At 29.7% G+C, this 20,503-nt stretch overlaps 1 protein-coding gene across 2 annotated transcripts; it reads right to left on the bottom strand.

The window, feature by feature from the left end:
• Window positions 1-18,852: 18,852 nt before the first annotated feature.
• On the bottom strand, window positions 18,853-19,617 carry LOC107471982 (uncharacterized). 2 transcript variants are annotated; one of them, XM_016091548.3, is made up of 2 exons: window positions 19,142-19,617; window positions 18,853-19,045 (listed from the first exon to the last, which is right to left on the bottom strand). In XM_016091548.3, the coding sequence occupies exons 1-2, from the start codon at window positions 19,439-19,441 to the stop codon at window positions 18,968-18,970; spliced, it is 378 nt and encodes a 125-aa protein (XP_015947034.1). In that variant the 5' UTR covers window positions 19,442-19,617; the 3' UTR covers window positions 18,853-18,967. The 2 variants fall into 2 exon arrangements, with proteins under 2 accessions (XP_015947034.1, XP_052112992.1); XM_052257032.1 differs by having other exon boundaries at window positions 18,853-19,011.
• Window positions 19,618-20,503: the final 886 nt, after the last annotated feature.

Below are 20,503 nucleotides of genomic sequence, written 5' to 3'. Positions count from 1 at the left end.
AATATATATTATTGTGCAATTAATAATAATAATTATTTTATTTTATTTTATTTTTGGATGGGACTATTATGTCTAACAGAGAGAAATATTGGAGATTGATTTGTACATTAGTTTTTCTTGGGGACTAAAATGTCCGTTTTTAAAATTTTTGGGGGACTGATTTGGGTAATTACACTTCGAAAAATGAATTGGGAACTGATTTGTTTGCCGGAATAAAACCTTGAGAATTAATCTGTGTATTAATTTTCTTTGGGGACTAAAATGTCCGATTCTAAAATCCTCGATTTAGGTAATTACTCTAAATTTTATGGTAATTAACCTTTCACTTTATTACTTTACCAATCTTCCCATCTTATAGAATCTAAATTTAAAAAAAAAATGTATGTAACGTCTCATAAATTTTTTTTATTATATTATTATAAATAAATTTGATTATTTTATTATAGCATATTTGATTATTTTGACGACTGATTAAATAATTTAAAATAAAATTCTATAAATCAAAATATATAAATATGTATAAAGACATAATACTTTATTTAAAAAAGAATGGAAAAATGTATACATAAAAGATCGTACGATAGATAAAATTACGTTATTTTTATCTATGCTCCGATGGTCACATTTATCACTCCGTCAATAAAAGTGTATCTCCTTTAGTAGAAGGGAGAAATGTACATGTGTCATGTTTTTTTCCATTCTAACAGTGTGCAATAAGTAATGTGACTATAGTAATTAGGTGGATATTTGATTAAGATTTTTAAATTAAAATTGAGACTAAAATTTCTTTTACCTTATCTTTCCTTCCTCATTTTATAACCAGAAATGGGAAAAAAATTGTGGAATTCTAACAAAGAAGAAATGATTACAACTCAACGAAAGAAGATCCCATATTCTTTAGTTGCACTAGTATTTCTGATTGCTCTTCTTCGTTACTTAGAAGCAAGAAGAAGAAACAATTTGACTACAACAATAGCAAGTACGTATTTGCATAAACTTGATGCAGTGATGCTAGAGTCTAGAATGAAATGAAATCTTAGAAAATTGTTTTTTCAATATCTACCGTGAGACATATGCTGTGGCAGTGCGTTGCTGTTGTAATTTATTTTTGTTCCATGATTTGTCTTTCTTCTCTGTTCTTTCTTCAAATTGCACAAAAAATTGAACATTGATGTGAATATTTTGTATGTGCTAGTGAAATTGAAGATGGTGAAAGAAATTTAGGAGTTCTAGAAAAGAGTAAATAAAACCCATAAAAAGATTCATGTTTCTAAAAGACAGAACTTGTTGTTGGTGCGCCAAAGAAGGATGAAAATATATGTGAAGAAATTGCTATTCACAATTTTCAGATTGATGAAGAATTAAAGTACATTAGAAAAATAATACGAAACATTTGCTTATGATTGAGATTTTGTGCTTTGTTGTCGCTTATGGTAATTATCCAAAAGTGAAGTTCGAATTATAATACTTTTGTAAAATTATTCTTCTTTGTTAGAATTTTAAATATCTATTTCTTTTTTGTTTCCCACGGTATCTCCTATCCCGATAGGTTAAGGACTAATCTGTCGCGATACTGAGTTTTTATTTAAGGGTTTGTTGCTGGCCAATGGATTGCTACATGCATAAGGCGGGATTTAAACCCCTACACTTGTTTAAGCGAACTAGTGAACTAACCACTAGACCAACCAACTTAGTTATTAAATAATCACATCACTTAGATACTTATTGCATAGTGTTACATGAAAAAAAAAGCATAATATTTATGCAACTTTACTAACAACAATACACTTTTATTGACAGAATAATGAATGTAATTAATAATGAGTATAATTTATGTATACACTTGATTTATTAAATAATGTGTGTATAATTTTGTTCACTGTGTGATCTTTTATATCTACATTTATCCATTCTTCTTTGATTTAACTTTTGATTTTTACATAAAGCATTTATTTTATATCAATTAATAACTATCCCACTCCCACCTCGACCTCCCACAATGGATTTTATTCCGATTTATTCGTGAATAGAGTACCCATGATGCCATAGTATCCTATATTATTTGAGGCTTATGGGTGGTTTCATAATAGTATTTGTTGAACCATCATTATCATGGACCATAAATTCTAAGTGTGGTCCCATCTTGGAAATCCAATTAGCCAGTCAAATTGTTCAACACTCGTTTTTGGTTGTCAATGTTGTCCTTTTTATTTCATTTTAATAAAATCAAAGTCTTACAAGTGTTGTAGGTGCGGGATAAACGTGAAGATTGCACTTTGAGATTCACTAAATAAAAATTGTATATATTTTCCATAGCAATTAACACTTGCTGGAATTTCAAAATCATTTGATGAACACTCCTTAATGGTGGGAATAAAATAATGCTATGAATGACAAAACATAGTGCACACTGCACACCCGTTAAATAATAATAGAGAGAGAAAAACAAATTCCACACTCTATTATTCTTGCCTTTAACATAATTACTCGCGACAAAACTAATTCATTGTCATTAGATTAATCAAACCAACAAACATTACTCTTTTCATCTCAATCGCATATAAGAGTTGGTAATTTTGATGAGTATTGATTGCTTGAATTTAATATTTGTTTTTGTATTGATAATGTAATATGAGTCATGCTAAGTGGTAAAGTGGTCAATAATCTTTTATCAGCGTATGGTTAATTTAACACTGACATATTTTTTAAAAAAAAAAAAGTGAAAAGATAGTTAAGAAAAAAAATATACTACAAATTATGACATTAACCAAAATAAATTTATTAGCTAAAAAATATTAATCAAGTAAATTTTCTCAAATAGTAGAAACAAAAGATGACACTAACATTACGCATTTTTTTTATTATATTTATTAACAAACTTTCAATAATAAAAATAAAAATACTAAAAAAGTTAATACTATTATTTAGAATTTGTTTGAATGGCTTCTAAGAAAAGATATTACTCTAAGTAATTTTTTTAAAAGATATTTTAAAAAATAAAAGTAATTTGATATTTAAATATCTTAAATTACCATTTATATTTTTATATGAGATATCTAAATATTAAATTATTTTTATTTTCTTAAAAAAATTAAAATATTTAGTTAAAATATTTTTTTAGAAATTCACCCAAAAATACCCTTAACATTCGTCCCACAGTAACTAAATTATTTGAGATACAATGAATTCATACTAATGGTAAGACCAAAAAATGAGTTGCATATGTGTTTTTCTATTTTATTTTTTTATTATCTTTTATAACCACTCCCAGATATGCACATGTTTTGGCAGTTCTGCACAATCGCCAGTGTTTTCGAAACTTGGGGAGGCTTATCATATCATATCACGCTGGAAAACAACTTATTTGCATGCCACTAACGAGAAACAATTAAATCACACTTATTGGACCCCTTTTTAAATAAATAAATCACAGCTCGATCGGGATGTGAAAACTCGAGGAATTAATAGTGCACCACGCACTATACACTATATATTGAACACTGATATTATTGTTTATATTACTACCTAGTAGCCACTTTACACTTGTATAGCAAGCAAAAGAGACATGCATTTAATTTAACACTAAAAGAAAAAAAGGAAGCAAGAAGCACATCCTTAATTTTGTCAGCTTTTATGTATGTTTATTTGTTCCCATGCCACTTGCTATGTGATTTTGTTTTCGGATAATGCTGCTGTGCATGTATATTTGATTATTTGCAATTAATTTCAGGAGAGTGCTAAGAGAACAATAATTATCTTGAACAATATGAACAATCATCAATCAAATACAAGTACATTACACCTTAATTTAATGCTATTCGTTAAATTTATTCTTTTAACCCTATTAATTCACATTATTCACACATTGTTCAAGAATGTTATTAGTTATCTGTACTTTTCCTTAATTTCAAAGTGATGAGTTGGAGAAGATACCATATGTCAACGAGACCAACATTGCCAAGATTTTCATACACCCCATTTAAATTGTTCCATTTGGTGCGTTTTTGCAATAAAAAAAAAGAAGATAATGACAAATCAACAGAACGGATTAATTACTAGATAAACTCATGCATGTTGTATATTTGAAAGGATATGCTCATCTCTAGTAATATATAGTTTAGGGGCTAAAATAATGCCAATATGTTTGTTTCATAAGAGGAAGATAAAATATTAATTATCCACTAATGGAAGGTGTGATTGACATATCTCACATCAGAATCATATCAATTGCAACACTTGACGATGAATACGATTATTTAGTGAAATGGAAAGGACCAAGTTGTAAAATTGATAAAATTTGGGTTGTTGCTATATACTAGGAATAGTTTAGTGATCGATGTTTGTAACTTTAGGCCATAACATAAATTATTGATCCATAAAGAATATGTGAGATTATTAATTATGTATCTGATTGGGCACTATATACTGTTAGTAATGATCAAGTTGAAACAGTGGATTGCGATTTTTCCATGTTGCATGTTACTCTAATGGTTGGACGGCAGAATCATACTAATCTCAGTGCTGTCTGTTACTGTTTGTCACGTGTGACATTGTCTCGCACGTGCACTACACTGCACATGGATCTGGTTGGTGGGTAAATGAATAATATTCATTCCCCCTGTCAGTTTTCATCAAATTAAATAACTAAATTTAGTTTGCAGCAGGTAAAAAGTGGTTACTTTTTTTTAGATATTGAAAAAGATTTGGTGTAATGCTTTAATACTAGAAGTTAAAGTGTGTGTTTGGATTTCAGTTTGCAAACGAGAGTTTGCATAAAAATGATTTTGCAAACTTGTTTTTGATGAAAAGTAAGTTTGTGTTAATGTGATTTATGTTTGGCAATTTTTATATCAAAATTGATTGTAGTAAAATAAATGTTGTTTGGGTTATACTATTTAAAATCACTTTTAGATGAAAAATTACTAAAAGAGACATCAATTAAAATAATTTTTTATATTATTCTATTATTTTTATTTTAAATATTTGAATATATCTTATTAATTTATTTTATAATAAAGTTAATATTTACTTATTAATTCATTGTTATTCATTATTCTATTAGAATAAAAAATAAAAAATTTCAGCCAAAACAAAAATAAAGTATAATAAAATATAAAACGAGAATTCATGTATAAAATTCATAAGAACAATATATATAAAACCAACAATATATATCATATGAATAAAAAAAATATAATAAAAGAGAAAAAATAAAATTCATATGAACAATATATATCAACAATATATATCAACAATATAAATACAGGGTATAAAAAAAAATAAAATTTATATGAACAAGAAATAAAAAAAATATCATAAAAAAATTAATAACATACCTGAGAGATGAGAGATTACAATACTGAAAAATAATATAAAAAAGGTCAATGATAAAAATAAGTAAAAAATAAAAAAGGACAAAGTCAAATAAAAATAAAAAAGACACCTTACATATTAAACATAAAGATCAGTAAAGGATAAAAAAAATTCATATGAACTAAAAAATAATAAGAAATAAAAATTTAAAAAAGAGTACTATACATTTTATAATGTTAAACAAGAAGAAAAGATTTTATAATTTATTTTAGTTCTATGAGTACTATTTAATTTAATATATTTTGGACTATAAATTTTTATTATTTATGACTCTTTTATTACTTATAATTACTATATAATAAAAACAAATAAAGTACAATAAAAATAAAAGACAAAAATAAAAAAAATTATACAAACATAGTATATAATAATTACAACTAACAATATATATCATATGAACAAAAAAATTATAATAAAAAGTAAATAAAATTTATATGAATATAATCAAATAAAAAAATAAAAAATTTTATACATAACATAAATATAGTACAATAAAGGATAGAAAAAATAATTTATATAAATAAAAAATAATAAAAATTAATAAAAATAAAATTTATATTAATAATAGTTGTCATATAAATAAAAAATACAATAAAAATATAACAATAGAAAATTAAAAAAATAACATCAGAACATTAAAAAAATAATATGAAAAATATTTATCATATAAATAAAAAATATAATAAAAAACATAAAAATTAAAATATGAAAGAAAGAACTAAAAAATATTAAAAAGAAAATTAAAATCTTTACCTTGGCAGTGATAGAAACAAATCTGAAAAAGAGTTTGATAAAAAAAATTTCTGTAACAAAGAACATAAAGAATATAGAGAGAACTACTACTGTGTGAAATTATGTGGTTATAGACATCCTTTTTATAGAAGAAAGGAAGGGTACAATTGGTAGATATGAAATAGATTTGTTACTTAACTCTTGCAATGGTCATTAATTTTCCTAACGTGAACGCAGAAGCTTGAATTTTTAGCTTCTCATGAACGTACGTTCACAGGTGAAAGCAATTCTGGGTTAGGGGTTCCAAAAAATTGCCAAACATAATAATGTAGCGTTCAAGACGTTCAAACGAGCTTTTTTGTTCCTCAACGTGAATCCCAAACACACCCAAAGGTGTTTTGTAAAATTTGGTTGATAATGAATTCTGTTTTTAAATATTTATAAAGACAATATATAAATAGATGGCAGATTTGGTTTTTAAATATTTATAAAGCAATACACAAAATGCGTATTGTATTATTTAAATATTAAAGTTATAATACATAGATTGTATATTGTCAATACATAAATTGCATATTGTGAGGACACAGACTGTGTATTGTGAATACACATGTTACGTATTGTCATTTCTTGAATAAAAGATTATAACTAGAGTATTATAAAAGAAGGAACGGTATTAGGTTGATTGAGTGTGAGAGTGCTTTATTTTCTTGAGAATGTAAGAGTATAAAAATGAATAGAGGTATTAGTTTGAAAATATATTATAATGGTCAATTTTTTTGCCAAACATCTGAGAGTGTGAGTTTTGTATGTGAAAATCTATGTGATACTGTTATTTCTTTTCTTTTGCAATAACATATGAGGAATTTAAGAGTATACTTTATTAATGTGTTGATAATTAAGTATTAAAGAGAGTTATAAATATTCTTTATAGACAGGCTGTTTTAGTGATTGGTAGTTTCGTTCAATTTTAAATAATGCATGTGATTGACAAAGCAAGTATGCAAGAGATGTTTTCAATCTACCAACAAACACGGACACAAGTGTCCGTTATTGAGTTGTATGTTGAGTTTGAAGAATTAGTTGATGTTGATTTACTGAAGGCTAACATTGACTGGACAGTTTATAACACTAAAAGTGAAAAGAATTTTAAGAGCACTTACTATATTGTTGGTCTAACTGAAGAAGTGGGTGAAGATGATATAATAGTTGAGTCTAGCGTTGCAGATGTGGCAAATACACTGGCGAGCCAACATCCATCTGGAGAGTCTTCTTTCATGCACACTTTGGATCTAGACGCTATGAATGCACCAGAATTTTCTGAGTATGACAATTCAGGTAAGTAGTTTTATTATTATTATTATTATTATTATTATTATTATTATTATTATTATTATTATTATTATTGAATCATAAAGCAATAGTTAAAATTATTTCTTGCTGTTATTGCTGTAGATCCTGTTATTGTTACGTACAATGAATTTGTTGTTGGCATGGAATTCAATTCTAAAGAGACTATTATTGCAGCAATTAAAAATTATACCATTTGCAAAGGAGTGGATTATTGGGTGTGTGAATTTGAGCCAACTACTTTTTATGCTAAGTGTGTACAATACGAAACAAGTTATGATTGGCCTATTGGCTAGTCCTATTAAGAGAAAATTTTGTTGGGTTATAAAGCGATACAATGGTAGTCACACATGCACCAGAACTATAATTTCTCAAGATCATGCCAAGTTAAATTCAGACATGATTGCAGAGGTGATAAAGCCATTAGTTGAAACTGATCAATCTTTGAAAGTAAAATTTGTGATTGTTGAATTGCAGTCAAAATTCAATTATACGACAAGTTACTGCAAAGCATGACTCACTAAACAAAAGGCAATTGCGAACCTTTGTGGTGATTGGAAAGCTTCTTATGAAGCTTTGTCGTCGTGATTTGAAGCAATGGTACAAAAAGATCTATCAGTAGCAGTCAAGATCAAAACTGCACCAGCATACCAAGGAGATGAGGTAGTCCAGGATGCTAGGATACTGACGTGGATATTTTGAAACTTTTATCCTTGCATCAGAACATTTAGGAGCTGCAAACCAATCCTACAAGTAGATGGTACACATCTGTACGAAAAATATAAAGCAGCTCTATTAGTTGCAGTTTTTTAGGATGGCAATGACAATATTGTACCTCTTGCATTTGCCGTTGTTGAGGGTGAGACTTCTGATGTATAACACTTCTTTCTTACTCATTTGCGCATACATGTAGTGACTCGAAATGGTATTGGCCTTATCTTTGATCGATACGACTCTATTACCTCAGTAATAACTCGTAGTAATGGATCATGGGAGCCTCCAAGAGCTATCCGAATGTTTTGTGTTAGACACATAGCATCCAACTTCTTGACGAATTTCAAGGCACCATATTTGTAGAAGCTGATAGTCAATATGGGTACATAAATTACTGTGAAATAATGGCGTATTTATTTTTACAAGGCACATAGCATCCATTTTATTGTATTTGTTTTCTTGGTTATTTATAGGCTATTGTAGGACTGTGCGTGAATTTAATGTGCAATATGTAAGATTGCATGAGCGTGGTGAGACTTATACGCGATGGCTCGATCAAATCCCACTACAGTAATTTATTTTGGCATTTGATAATGGATATCATTGGAGTCATACGACCACAAACCTAGTAGAGTGCGTCAATGGAGTTTTAAAGGGAGCACGAAATCTTCCTATCACGTGTATGGTTACTGTGGTTGTGGCTATGAAACATAACCAGTTAAATGCAGGTGAGCCCCATATACATCATTATACCATTGTATATGCTCTTCATATGTTTGATAGTGCACTACAGGATCACCAACCAGAATGGAGGTCAAACAGTTTGTCCATCTCATAATGTATGCATAATACTCATCTCTCTAATCTTTGTTATTTGGTCCAGTTTATCGATGTATTGATGTATTCACAGTTGATTTTGTGCCTCTGAAACTTGTACTTATTTCAGATTATCGACCTTCTTTTTATACTGCTGTCATGTAGGACATTTTATTAATTATTGAAGTTTGACCTCACGGTGGGACTATATTAAAGTTAAATGAAATTTTTTTGGATTCAAATAGAATACTTTAAATTTAAGGACCAAAACAGAATTTCACCCAAATGTAAAGGATTAATTTAATATTTTTCTCTAATTAAAAAGGACATCGTTCAAGAACCAACATTAACATAGTTGGGGCTTGCACCTAAAACGACATTGTAAAATTAGAAAAAATCACAACTTTGATTTGAAATCAAAGAAGAAGAAAAAAGGAAATGTATAATTTTAAATTATAGATTTAATTAATTTGTGCCTTAAAAACATATTTTAAAAATATAATAGTAAAATTTTTTAATATTTTTATGTATTCAATACATAAAAAATATAAAAAAAAATTTTACAATAATTTTTATAAATATTTTATTTTGTGGTATATTTAACCTATGTTTTTAGAGCAAAAATTAACAAAATCTTTAAATTATTTTAAATTTGTATTACGGTTATTGGCAAGTATCAACTAGTTATAGTTTTTTTTTAATAGTATAGCATTTGAATTCGATTTTAATACGAAGTCTATATTAAAAAGAGTTAAAAAATTTAAATAACAAATAAATTCACTTGATGAGATTGTTTATAATCACCCAATTTTTAAAAATATAAAAAATCACACTAGTTCTTATAAGTATTATATTAAATTGCTTTAATTTTTTTTTAGTTTATGGGTATATATTTATAAATAAATTTAATATTTAATGAAACATAAATTAGATTGTAAAAACAATTATACTGTAAATTTTTTGTAATTTTTAATTTAAACAATAATATATTATTGCATGATACAAGTGGCACTGACAAAATTTTAAATTTACTTTTAACTTATAACACTTTATTTTTATCCATAACATTTATAAACTCATATTTGTGTTATTCATAAGTTCATACATATTACATCTAAAGTTAAAGTTACATAATATAACGATCCATATTTTTTAAAATATAAATATAAATAAATTATAATTTTGTTTTATTAATTGAAACTTTTTATTTTTAAAAATTAATTTACTAAAATAATTAAATTAATTTATAATTATTAAAATTTAAATTAATTATAATTTATTCTATTAATTTAAGTTATTTATTAAAAATTATTTTAATACTAAACCACCACACATCTTCATTTAACACTATCAACCCCTAATCAATCTTCCTTTTCTCTCCATTCATTACCAAGTTGAGCTTAAAAAGAAAATAAAAGAAAGGAAGAGAACCCGAGATAGAAGAACGTGATTTCATGGCAATTCCGCGCTTCTGAGTTCGATTTTTTATAATCCATAACTCTAATAAAAAATTTAATCCGATAAAAGTGTTCGTATCTTTTTTCTGTACACATTGACGTCACTTTTGTTCGGTAGAAGTTGACGATAATATAGTTCCCCTTTTCTTTGAGTTCGACCAATTGGAGTTTTACGAAGCACAGACAATTTCTGACATCTTCTTTTTCGTCATCTCGGTCAGAAAATTTTTTTCGAGACTTCTGTTGTTTTAATTTTGTACGGAAGTAGGGTTTAGTAATTTTATAAAAATTAAATATGAATTTGACAAGTAAATATTGGTTTGATTAATTATTGTTTGGGTTTGATTAAGTTTATGTTAAAATTTTGTTGAATTATTGTTGTTACTTGTGAATTGTGGTTTGGCCAAGAAGAACGGTCCAACTGAGATTATTTTGATGATCGAGAGATTAAATGAAAAGCGGTGAAGAATCGATAATAATAAAACTTAAAAATTGACCTAAAATTCAAGCTGAAAACTTGAAGAATTTTGGAAGTGGGCAGTCTTTGGTAAAGTTATAATAAGGAAAAATAAGATTTATATTTGAGATTAAAATAGTAATTTAATAAAAATTGAAGTTAGTTTTGTAATTATATATGTTTTGGGATATTTTGGGTAATAATTATGAAGTTCAAGAATAAAATGGGTATTTTATAAAAGATGTAAGGTTATTTTAGTAATTATATTATATGTAAGAGTATTTTAATAAATTAAAAATATATTAGAATAAAAATATAAAATGTTTTAGAAAGTTTAAATAATGATTTATAAAAGTTTAATAATAAAGTTTAAGTTATAAGTTTTGAGTAATAAAGAAAATTATTATTATTGTTATTAATTTATTAAAGTTATTATTAATGTATTTTTGAAATATATTATACGTTAGTAATTTGTACTATAACAGAATAGAAGAGTTAAAGAGTAACTTATTTAAAAGCTGCAGAAAGACGAACTTAAGTTGAGAATATTATGATTTACTCTTCATAAAACATCTAGGAAGAGATGAGGGAAGATTGTGAAGATAATTTCTGGTATTAAAAGAAGGAAAAGAAAAGAAGAAGAAAATAAAAGATTAAAAGAATCTAAAGAATCTCTGCCATAGGAGAGCAGAGAGCAAGGATAAAAGAAATGAAAGAAGAACGAAATGAAAAGGAGATAAGCAGAGATATTGTTTGGCACTGAAAACAAGTTGAAATGATTGCTTACCTGCTGAAAACGAGCAGAGATATGGTGGTGAGTCCACTGAGATTTACTTTCCAGAGATACATCAGCCAATCCAGGAGATGGTCGCACCTGTAAGACGAAGATTGCTTATATAGGTTATCAATACATTCATTGGCTAAAGAGAGCCTCACCTGCCGCGGCGGAGCTCGAAACAAAATTTTGGGGGGAGGGGGGTCGTAAAAGTAGAAGAACTATTTACAGGTGTTGATATTGTAGAAGTTATATGTTCTCCTTTTTTAATATTAGCCTTCTTCTTAAAAAATGCATCAATTCTTTGATTTTTCATCATTATTTTGTATAAAAATTTAAATATATATCCTATAAAATATGTAAAAAAAGGTTAGAAGGATAAATATTAAAATTTATAATATTTATTAAATTTTTTTATCAATTTATATGTTACTTGTTAAATAGAGAAGTAAAACAAAACAAAGCGTATTTTTATAATAAGAAGCAAAATAACAACATGTTTTGCACAATGAAAAGCAAAGCACCAAACAATGTATTTTTATAGTATTTTTATAATAATGATTTTTATTTTTTATTTTGTTAGATAATCTTTTTTTATTTTTATCTTTTTTGTTAGATAACTTTTTTATTTGATTTGATTATTAGATGATCTTTTTTATTTTTATCTTTTTTTGTTAAATCAAATCAAATCTAAAAAAATATCTAACAAATCAAAGTTGAATTGACGATGTTAGTGTTGCTCCAAAAAAGAGAAAAATCGAAATTAAAGTATTCTAGCGTGTAACAAAATCAAAATTGAAATAGGGACGGGGTAATAAGTTATACACACGTGGGTAATGATTTTTTTTATTTTTATTTTAATATTTTGATATGTTGTGAAGTCAACAAAGTCCCACTTGCCAAAAATTATTAGGTAACAAAAGCATGAGATAGGAATTAAACCTGGATACTTTAAATTATAATAAAGCATCTAAGCCAATTGAACTATTTTTTATTTTTTGATAAACTACTACTAATTTTTTTTATAAAAAGTTTGGGGAGCTATAGCCCCCTTGTCTGACTTAAGCTCCGCCACTGCTCACCTGTAAGACCGAGATTGCTTACAGAGGTTATGTTTGCATACATCGGCTCAAGAGAGTCGCACCTGTAAGAGAGAGGTTGCTTACAGAGGTTATGCCACTGGAAACCAAACTCAAACAAAGGTTGCTGAGTTATGTCGAGAGCGGGTCGAAATCGACAGATGAGCTCATTACCTGCACTAGGGATAGACATGCATCGTGCTTGTTTGCGCATATTTGTTCATGAGTGTATTTTCTGTGATTGTGGGTGTGTTGAATGATTGTTTGAATTATGTGTTCTATAATTGTTAAATCAGATTGTACTTTATTGACTGTTGTTGCTAACCAAGTATATATAAAATAAATGTAACTATACACCCTGACCCTACTAAAAACTCCCCAGTACTTACCCCCTATTTCCACCCCCTTTCAGCTACAGGTGCGAAAGTTTAGTGCGGAGCTACAGAAGTATAGAAGATTATGTTTATAAGTTGAGTTGCTAGAGTTTATTTTTTCTCATCGTTTATTCTTTTAGTTTTTAGATGGGTAGGACTTGTAATTGAGATTCTTTGACTAAGTCTATGTATATAAAGCTATGTGGATATATATACTTTTGTGATTAAGCGATTTAAAATAAAGTCTCATTTTATTTTTTTAATTAAAATTTCAGTTCGTATTTACGAAGGCTCAATATTAAATAAAGATAGTATTGAATAAAAAGATTTGAAAGTAAGTAACGTCTGAACTTTTGGTATGATCATGAGGTACTAGAAGTTAGGGTGTTACACATAACATCTATATTTATATTCAACTAACATCCAAAATTACATTAATGTATTTTATTTGTTATATCAGGCATGAGTTTTGATTGTTAGTTCTTTTTTTTTTCCCAGGGGACAAACCAACCTATTGGTGTCAAGGAGCTATAGTCTGAGGAGGGAATGTGCTTCGGCACATTAGAAGATCTTCGTGCATATTATTATCGACATGCGACAAGAACTGGTTTTGTTATTAAAAAAAGAACAACTGGTTGAAAAAAAAACGGTGAAAAAAGTATCTTTTAATCAGACTTTGCATTATAATAAAGATGGTTACTGCACATCTCGTGTAAAGGCACTCAAGAGAAAGAAAATAGTGTCCTCTACAAACTACAGAATTCATTGCTATGTAGCATTAGAAGGATGACTGGGCAGTGGAGGATTTCTCATTTAGAGTTATCCAACACACATACATTTAGAATTGGTTTGGTAAAACTTTTTGAAGAGGAACTAGTGCTTTTTAAAAGCACAAACACCTCGTTTTATGTTCGGAATATTAAAAACTCATGTACTTATACTTGCTGCTTTTAAAAGTTAGAGGTGCTTTTAAAAGTGTCTAACGGAAAACTTTTTAAAATTGGCTTGTGCTTATTAAAATTAAAAAATCTAATATAACCCAATATAATAATAAATATCCAAAATTATCCTTATTAATTATTAGTACCAAAAAAGATAATTATTCTTTATTATATATATTTCTATTATGGTCTTTTTTACTTTTAAAAGCTATTTTATCAAATACAAGCAATTATGGTGCTTGTGCTTATCGAAAGCCATTTTTAGTTTGATTTTATCAAACACAAGTACTGTAACTTTTAAAAAGTTGGTTTTTAAAAGATAGTTTTGATAAGCTATTTTCGAAAAGTAAAAGTTTTACTAAACCAAGCCTTAATCCAATCTATTTGGCATGTTTCCAACAAACCGACAGCTAAGTATGCATGTGATGGACCTAATACAGCTAAACGATGAAGCTAACATTAGACCAAATAAGACATACCAGGCACTAGTCAAAGCCATTACAAAAAAATGCAAAATATCATCAGATTTACTAACAAAATAACGAAAATAATCCGTCGGTAATATACTTAGTGGCGAATTTTCCATCGAAACCAATCCGATGGTATAACACTCGCGGGATTCTTTGTCTAAAAACTATTGAATTACCGATGAAAAAATTCTGCTGGTAATTTTGGTGCTCCACTATTTTCTTTTCTGCCTAATTACTTAGGGGTGAGCACGGGTTGGTTTGGTTCGGGTTCAAGGTGAAATTAGAACCGAACCGATCAAAATGTAATTGGTTCGGTTTGGTTCGAATTTGTATTTTTTTGTGTATGTACCCGAACCAAACCAAACCGATTAAGAACGGATTGGTTCGGTTCGGGTAATTGGGTACCCGATGATTTTGAAATTCATAAAAAAAATCAAATTTTATCTTAAAAATTCAACAAGTACAATAAACATGTAACATAAATATAAATAATCTAAACATGTTAAACACCAAATACATTAAAAACTAAACTCATTGAAATTCAAACATATTAATAGTGAATAATCTCACTAAAAGCCACTAAAAATCATATATATTTTTATTTTTTATTTAATTAATATATGATCGAGTTCACGGGTTGGTTTGGGTTCCGAACCCCCAGAACTGATACCCGACCCAATTACTAACAAAGACAATTGGTTTAGTTCGGGTTGGACCCGATTACCTGTTGGTTTCAGAACCAATTTAATTGGTTTGGTTCGGGTTCGGACAGGTAATTGGGTATCCGCTACTCGTGCTCATCCCTATAATTACCGTCGGCTTTTCTCCCGGTAAATCCGACGGTAAATTCAGTTTTTTTATTTTAAACACAATAGGCGGTCAAATTATTTTTTTATTTTTTATTTAAATTTAGTTTTTATCCAATTAATAGTCAAAATTTAAATAATAAAAATCAAATATAGTAAATTAAATATCAACTGTACAAAAAAAAAGTCAAATAAATAAAATACAATGAAACAGTCTAGAACTAAATTCTAATAACTAAATATCCTAATAGTTGTCGTCATCGTCGTCATTCCCCTAGTCATACTAAAGTAGCAGAATAGGGGGTGATGTTGATGCCCCTCTAACAGTGCCGCCTGCCACTGGCCTGTATCTGATCTTGGTACACCGCCATCTATTGTTTCATCCGCTGAAACTGCTCTAGCTCCTACTTCCACTCTTGTCTAAAAGAATCTGTATATGACACACGTGTGATGATCTTCTGATACCTCTCCTCAGACTGCTGCAGTTGTTGAGCCTGTTAGTGAAGGCTCTAGGTGAGCTCCAACACCTGTCCCCTCAAATCAACGCCGTCCTCGGGATCGATGGGCCGAATGGTGGTAGAGGCAGATGAAGGTCTTAGTGTGAAGGTACGAAGGTTGTCAGCGAAGAACGATCTCAACCCGCAGGAGCAGTTCTTGAATGTTTTAGTTGCGGTCTTGCCCCAAACCGTGTTAGGATTGACTTCTATTGTAGTGGAGTTGTTTTCATTGTCTCCAGTCTGCTGAGATTGTTGGGTTACGGCCTCCAATTTCTGCGTGTAAGACTCATACATAACACATGTTATGATTAGAACTGTAGTTAATTGAATAAATATTTAGATTTTGTACTTTATTTATGATTTGAAAGGAAACTAATTTGATTATCTCTAATTATTAAATTAGATTATTTATTTGAAAATAATTTGTAAGTTGATAATTAAATAGTATTTTTATAAATGTTAGTATTGCAATAAAAATCAAATTTTCAATTATTCTATTACCCCTAATTTTATTAAAATACCTATACTAGCCATAGTTCTTTTTCCCTAATCAAAACCCTAATTTGCTAAACACTTTCCAAAATCCTAATCCTCACATCTCTTCTCCTCACAACCGCACACATGCACACACAAAGAAAAACACACAAAGTGTGGCAAAAGAGTGAGAGAAACAGAGAAGGAAGAGTTGTCGCCACCGTCACGCCTTGCTGCTGCCTATGCCATCGCCACCAGAGCTGTCGCACAGGTGAGGGAGAGATGTACGTGAGAGAGGGAGCACCGTGGAGGAGGAGACGCCAACAAACCTGTCGCTGTTGGAAATTTTTGTTTGATTTATTTGGAACGATTTGAGATATGAAAATAATCTGGTTTTGAAATTGTTTGACATCGAAAATGATTTGATATTTCGAAATCTGAATTGTGCTCTATTGGAAAATGATTTGGTTTTGAACTCGTTGGAAAATGTTGAGAAATCATTTGATTGTGACCCTTGAAGAGTGGCGAAGTCCGAATTTTAGAGAAGATGCTACCAAAATTTTTATAAAAATTCGAGATTTGGTTTGAAGTGTTATTTAGAAAAGTTTGGATTCAATAATTATATTATTTAATTTTGAGTTATTAAGAAAAGAAATAGAGTATGTTTTGGAGCCTTATTTATTAAGAAAAGTATTATGTTTTGAGTTCGATTTATTAAAATAAGAATTATATCAATTTGAATTTGAAATATCAGGAAGATAATTATGTTTTGAGTTTGATTTATTTAAGAGAAGAATTATGTTGAGTCTTTTGGAAAATTTTAATTAAGTGAGAATTGAGTTTTGAAAGAAGAATTAGTTTTAGGTGAAACTGTTTTGAAGGTTTTGAAAAATGTCACAAAAAAGTGGTATTGGTTTTAGAAGAAAAGGATTTGAGGAAGAAGGTATTTAATGGTGTGTTATAAGGAAAGTGAAAATGTTTGAACTTCAGAATGGAATTGAAGTGGAGAATTATGGAAGTTGGCTTGTTAGCCTATAAAGCAATTTGGAATTGAGTTTAATTATGATTTTGAGCATGATTGGTTGTGAATATTATTGAAATGTAATTGGTAAGAACGGTGGTCTTATCCTACTTTTGTGTTTGAGATTAAAATGTAGTTATGATTGATGTTGTGAGGGTGGTGGTTTCGTCCTACTCGTGGAGATTATGAGCTTTGACCTGGCAAGGATCGTGGTGGTGTACTTCTTGTTCAGTGTTGCTATGAAACGTGGGGATCGTGGTTATTTACCGCTCATGGGTTGTGAAATTGTGATTTATACACCTGGCAAGGATCATGGTGGTGTACTGCTTATCCAGTGTAGCAGTTGACGTAGGGATCATGGTTATTTACTGCCTGATTTTTCAATTGAAAATCTTGTGAGGATTGTGGTGGTGTAATGCTCATCAGGTGGGGATTGTGGTTGTTTACCGCCCACCGGTTTTCAAGACAATATCCAAGTTAGCTACCAGATGTGTCGGGTTCTAGCAAAGTAACCGACACATGAGCTCACGGCTAGTAGGACATGCATGCATCATACTACATTCGTTTGTAATTGTTTGAGTGTGCATCTTGTATTTGGCTTGTCTATTTGAATAATTGTACTTATACGCTAATCGAACTAATTGCCTTAACTATCCTCTCTATTTGTGTATTTCTAGTATTGTTTTGTCTGTGCTTGAACAACTGAGAGATCCCTTATGCTGGCGATGGTGATGCTGAGGGTTCTTCCTGATGTGGTACTGGCTGTAATTATTTTTTGATTGTATTTGCCTTGTACCGTTTGAATCCGGTAATTGATTCTGTTTTGAGACTAAGTTTTGATAGTAATTTGATTTGAGTTAGGCCGGAGGCCGTATTTTGACTTGATTTGAGCAGGAGGTCGAGTTGATTTGATTTGGGCCGGAGGCTGTAACAAGATTTGATTACATGTTGGGCCAGATGCTGAAATTGATTATGTTATGAGATATTAATTGAGTTTTGAAATTCTTTAACTAAGGAAGTGAACTTTAAATTTTTGGATAATTAATTATTAATGTTTTTAATAGATTCATGAGACGAGCGATAATCACTGGAGTTGAAATTAATTCTTTTCTTATACGTATCTTCTTATGACAATTCTAAAAACCCCTTACTGAGAACCAACGAGGATGATGTTCTCACTCCCTTACAGATTTCCCTTTTCAGGACGGACGAAGTGTTTAAAGAGGTTTTTTTGAGCATCCAATTGTATTCTATATTATTGTATATACAGTTATAGATTTTTCTTGCCTTTATTATTATATTTGTAAGAGGAATATGAGTTCTAATGATATGTATGTATGTATATTTGTAAGTTACTTGTATAAGAAGTTTTGTATGTATATATATGAGGGATGTGATTTGAATTGGGTTATATATTCATATTTGAAAAGAAAATGTATTTCTGGTTTTTCAAAGAAAACAACGATACAGTTTTGAGTTAAAAGCTCATATCTTATTATTAAATATATAAGAGTCGTCGTAATATTCTCGCTATTAGAGTGGCGCAACCAGAAGCATGACATTCTGATAGTGAAGGTATTACACACGTGATGTTTACTCACAAAATGATCTGCAGATCATTGATCAACAAATCACTCCTTGTTCTCCTTCAAGGTGTGAGTATACTTTAAGGTCTCTGCCATCATCACATCACGATCCAATAATTTAGACTACGCAGGTTGAAATAACATGTTAAATCAAGTAATAATGATATTATATTTCAAAGACAACACAAATTTAATAACAAAATAAAACAAGTTACATACCAGTTTGACCTTTGTCTTCATGAAAGTTGCTAACCCACAAGTATAGTTCGACGACTTGGATGATGCCCTGTTAGCTCTGTTCATGAGATAACGACGCTTGAACTCCTCATTAGTCTCCCAGTGGATGTACATTGCCTTCTTAATGTTTGAGAAGATAGAGCCAATAGTGAGGTGGTCGCGCCGCTCACATACGTCCTCCAACATCTGCTGAAGTCGCCTAACCATCCGATGGTCGAAGATCTTCCTGATAATGGCATCATGAATCTTGTCCCATATAAATTTCTCCTGCACAAAGAACATTTAGCACTAGTTAATCGAAATTAAATACATAATTAAACAAAATGGAAGCTATAAACTATCTAAGGTTTGAATATGTTGAGTTTTTACAGCCCACTTCTGAAATCATCACTCTCTAATTTCAGCAGAGATCTTCTTGTAACTCGGCCATGGGTGATTGTATATCAGCTTGATGACATTAGTACACTTATTGATTGAAGTAATCTATAAACTTCAATTACATTTAGATTTTTTATAAATTTCAACAGAGTTTCATCTATAAATAGAAAGCGCCAAAAAATTAATCCATCAACAATTCACTTAACCAATTCACAAACAAACCAATATGAAATTATATGACTTAAACAACAACATCCATCAACAATTAAGAATTCTCAAATACTTTCAGCAGTTCAAATCTACTAATCTAAATCGAACCTATCTTAACAACCTAAATCCACTAAAACCAAAAAATTGAGTGTAACTAATAAGACTAACTAACTAAAATGAAAAACTTAAGATTATCAACCACATATGTTAAATAATAATATCAAAATAGTTTGCATATAAAAGACTTAAAATAATACTCATGCTGGCAAACCATCAGGTCAAATCGTCATTCGTATAATGAGAGGTGGTAGAGGGGCATCTGGCTAAGATCCATGAGAGAATTCTGGAACTGCGGTGTCTGTCGCTGGAGGAGGCGTCGTCGTCAAAATAGTAGGTTGCTGAGTGGATGGAGTTAGTGGAGGAGTCCAGTCTAGAGAAGCAGTCGGATGACTTCCTGGTGGCGGGGGTGGCGTAGCAGAAGGAGCCACATAGTTGGGGTTAGGGACCATGATGAACGAATGATCCTATGCACCCATTGCCTATGATATCCCAGGGGTAGTCGGAGTAAAGGGCGATGATTGAGAAGTCCCAGGAGTACTAATAGACACCATCCCTCTACCATGACTACGAGGCCGATTTGTGACACATCTCCCTGTCGTCATGTCTGCAAAGAGCATACCAATTAAATTTGAATTTGATTTTAATTAGACTTCTTATCTTTAGTAGTTTAAATCAAATTTGAAGTAATCTATAAAA

This window comes from Arachis duranensis, chromosome 1 (assembly GCF_000817695.3).
Source record: "Arachis duranensis cultivar V14167 chromosome 1, aradu.V14167.gnm2.J7QH, whole genome shotgun sequence".
Classification (NCBI taxonomy): domain Eukaryota; kingdom Viridiplantae; phylum Streptophyta; class Magnoliopsida; order Fabales; family Fabaceae; genus Arachis; species Arachis duranensis.
Note: the sequence above shows the minus strand (reverse complement) of the source record. Positions and strands in the feature narration are given on the sequence as shown.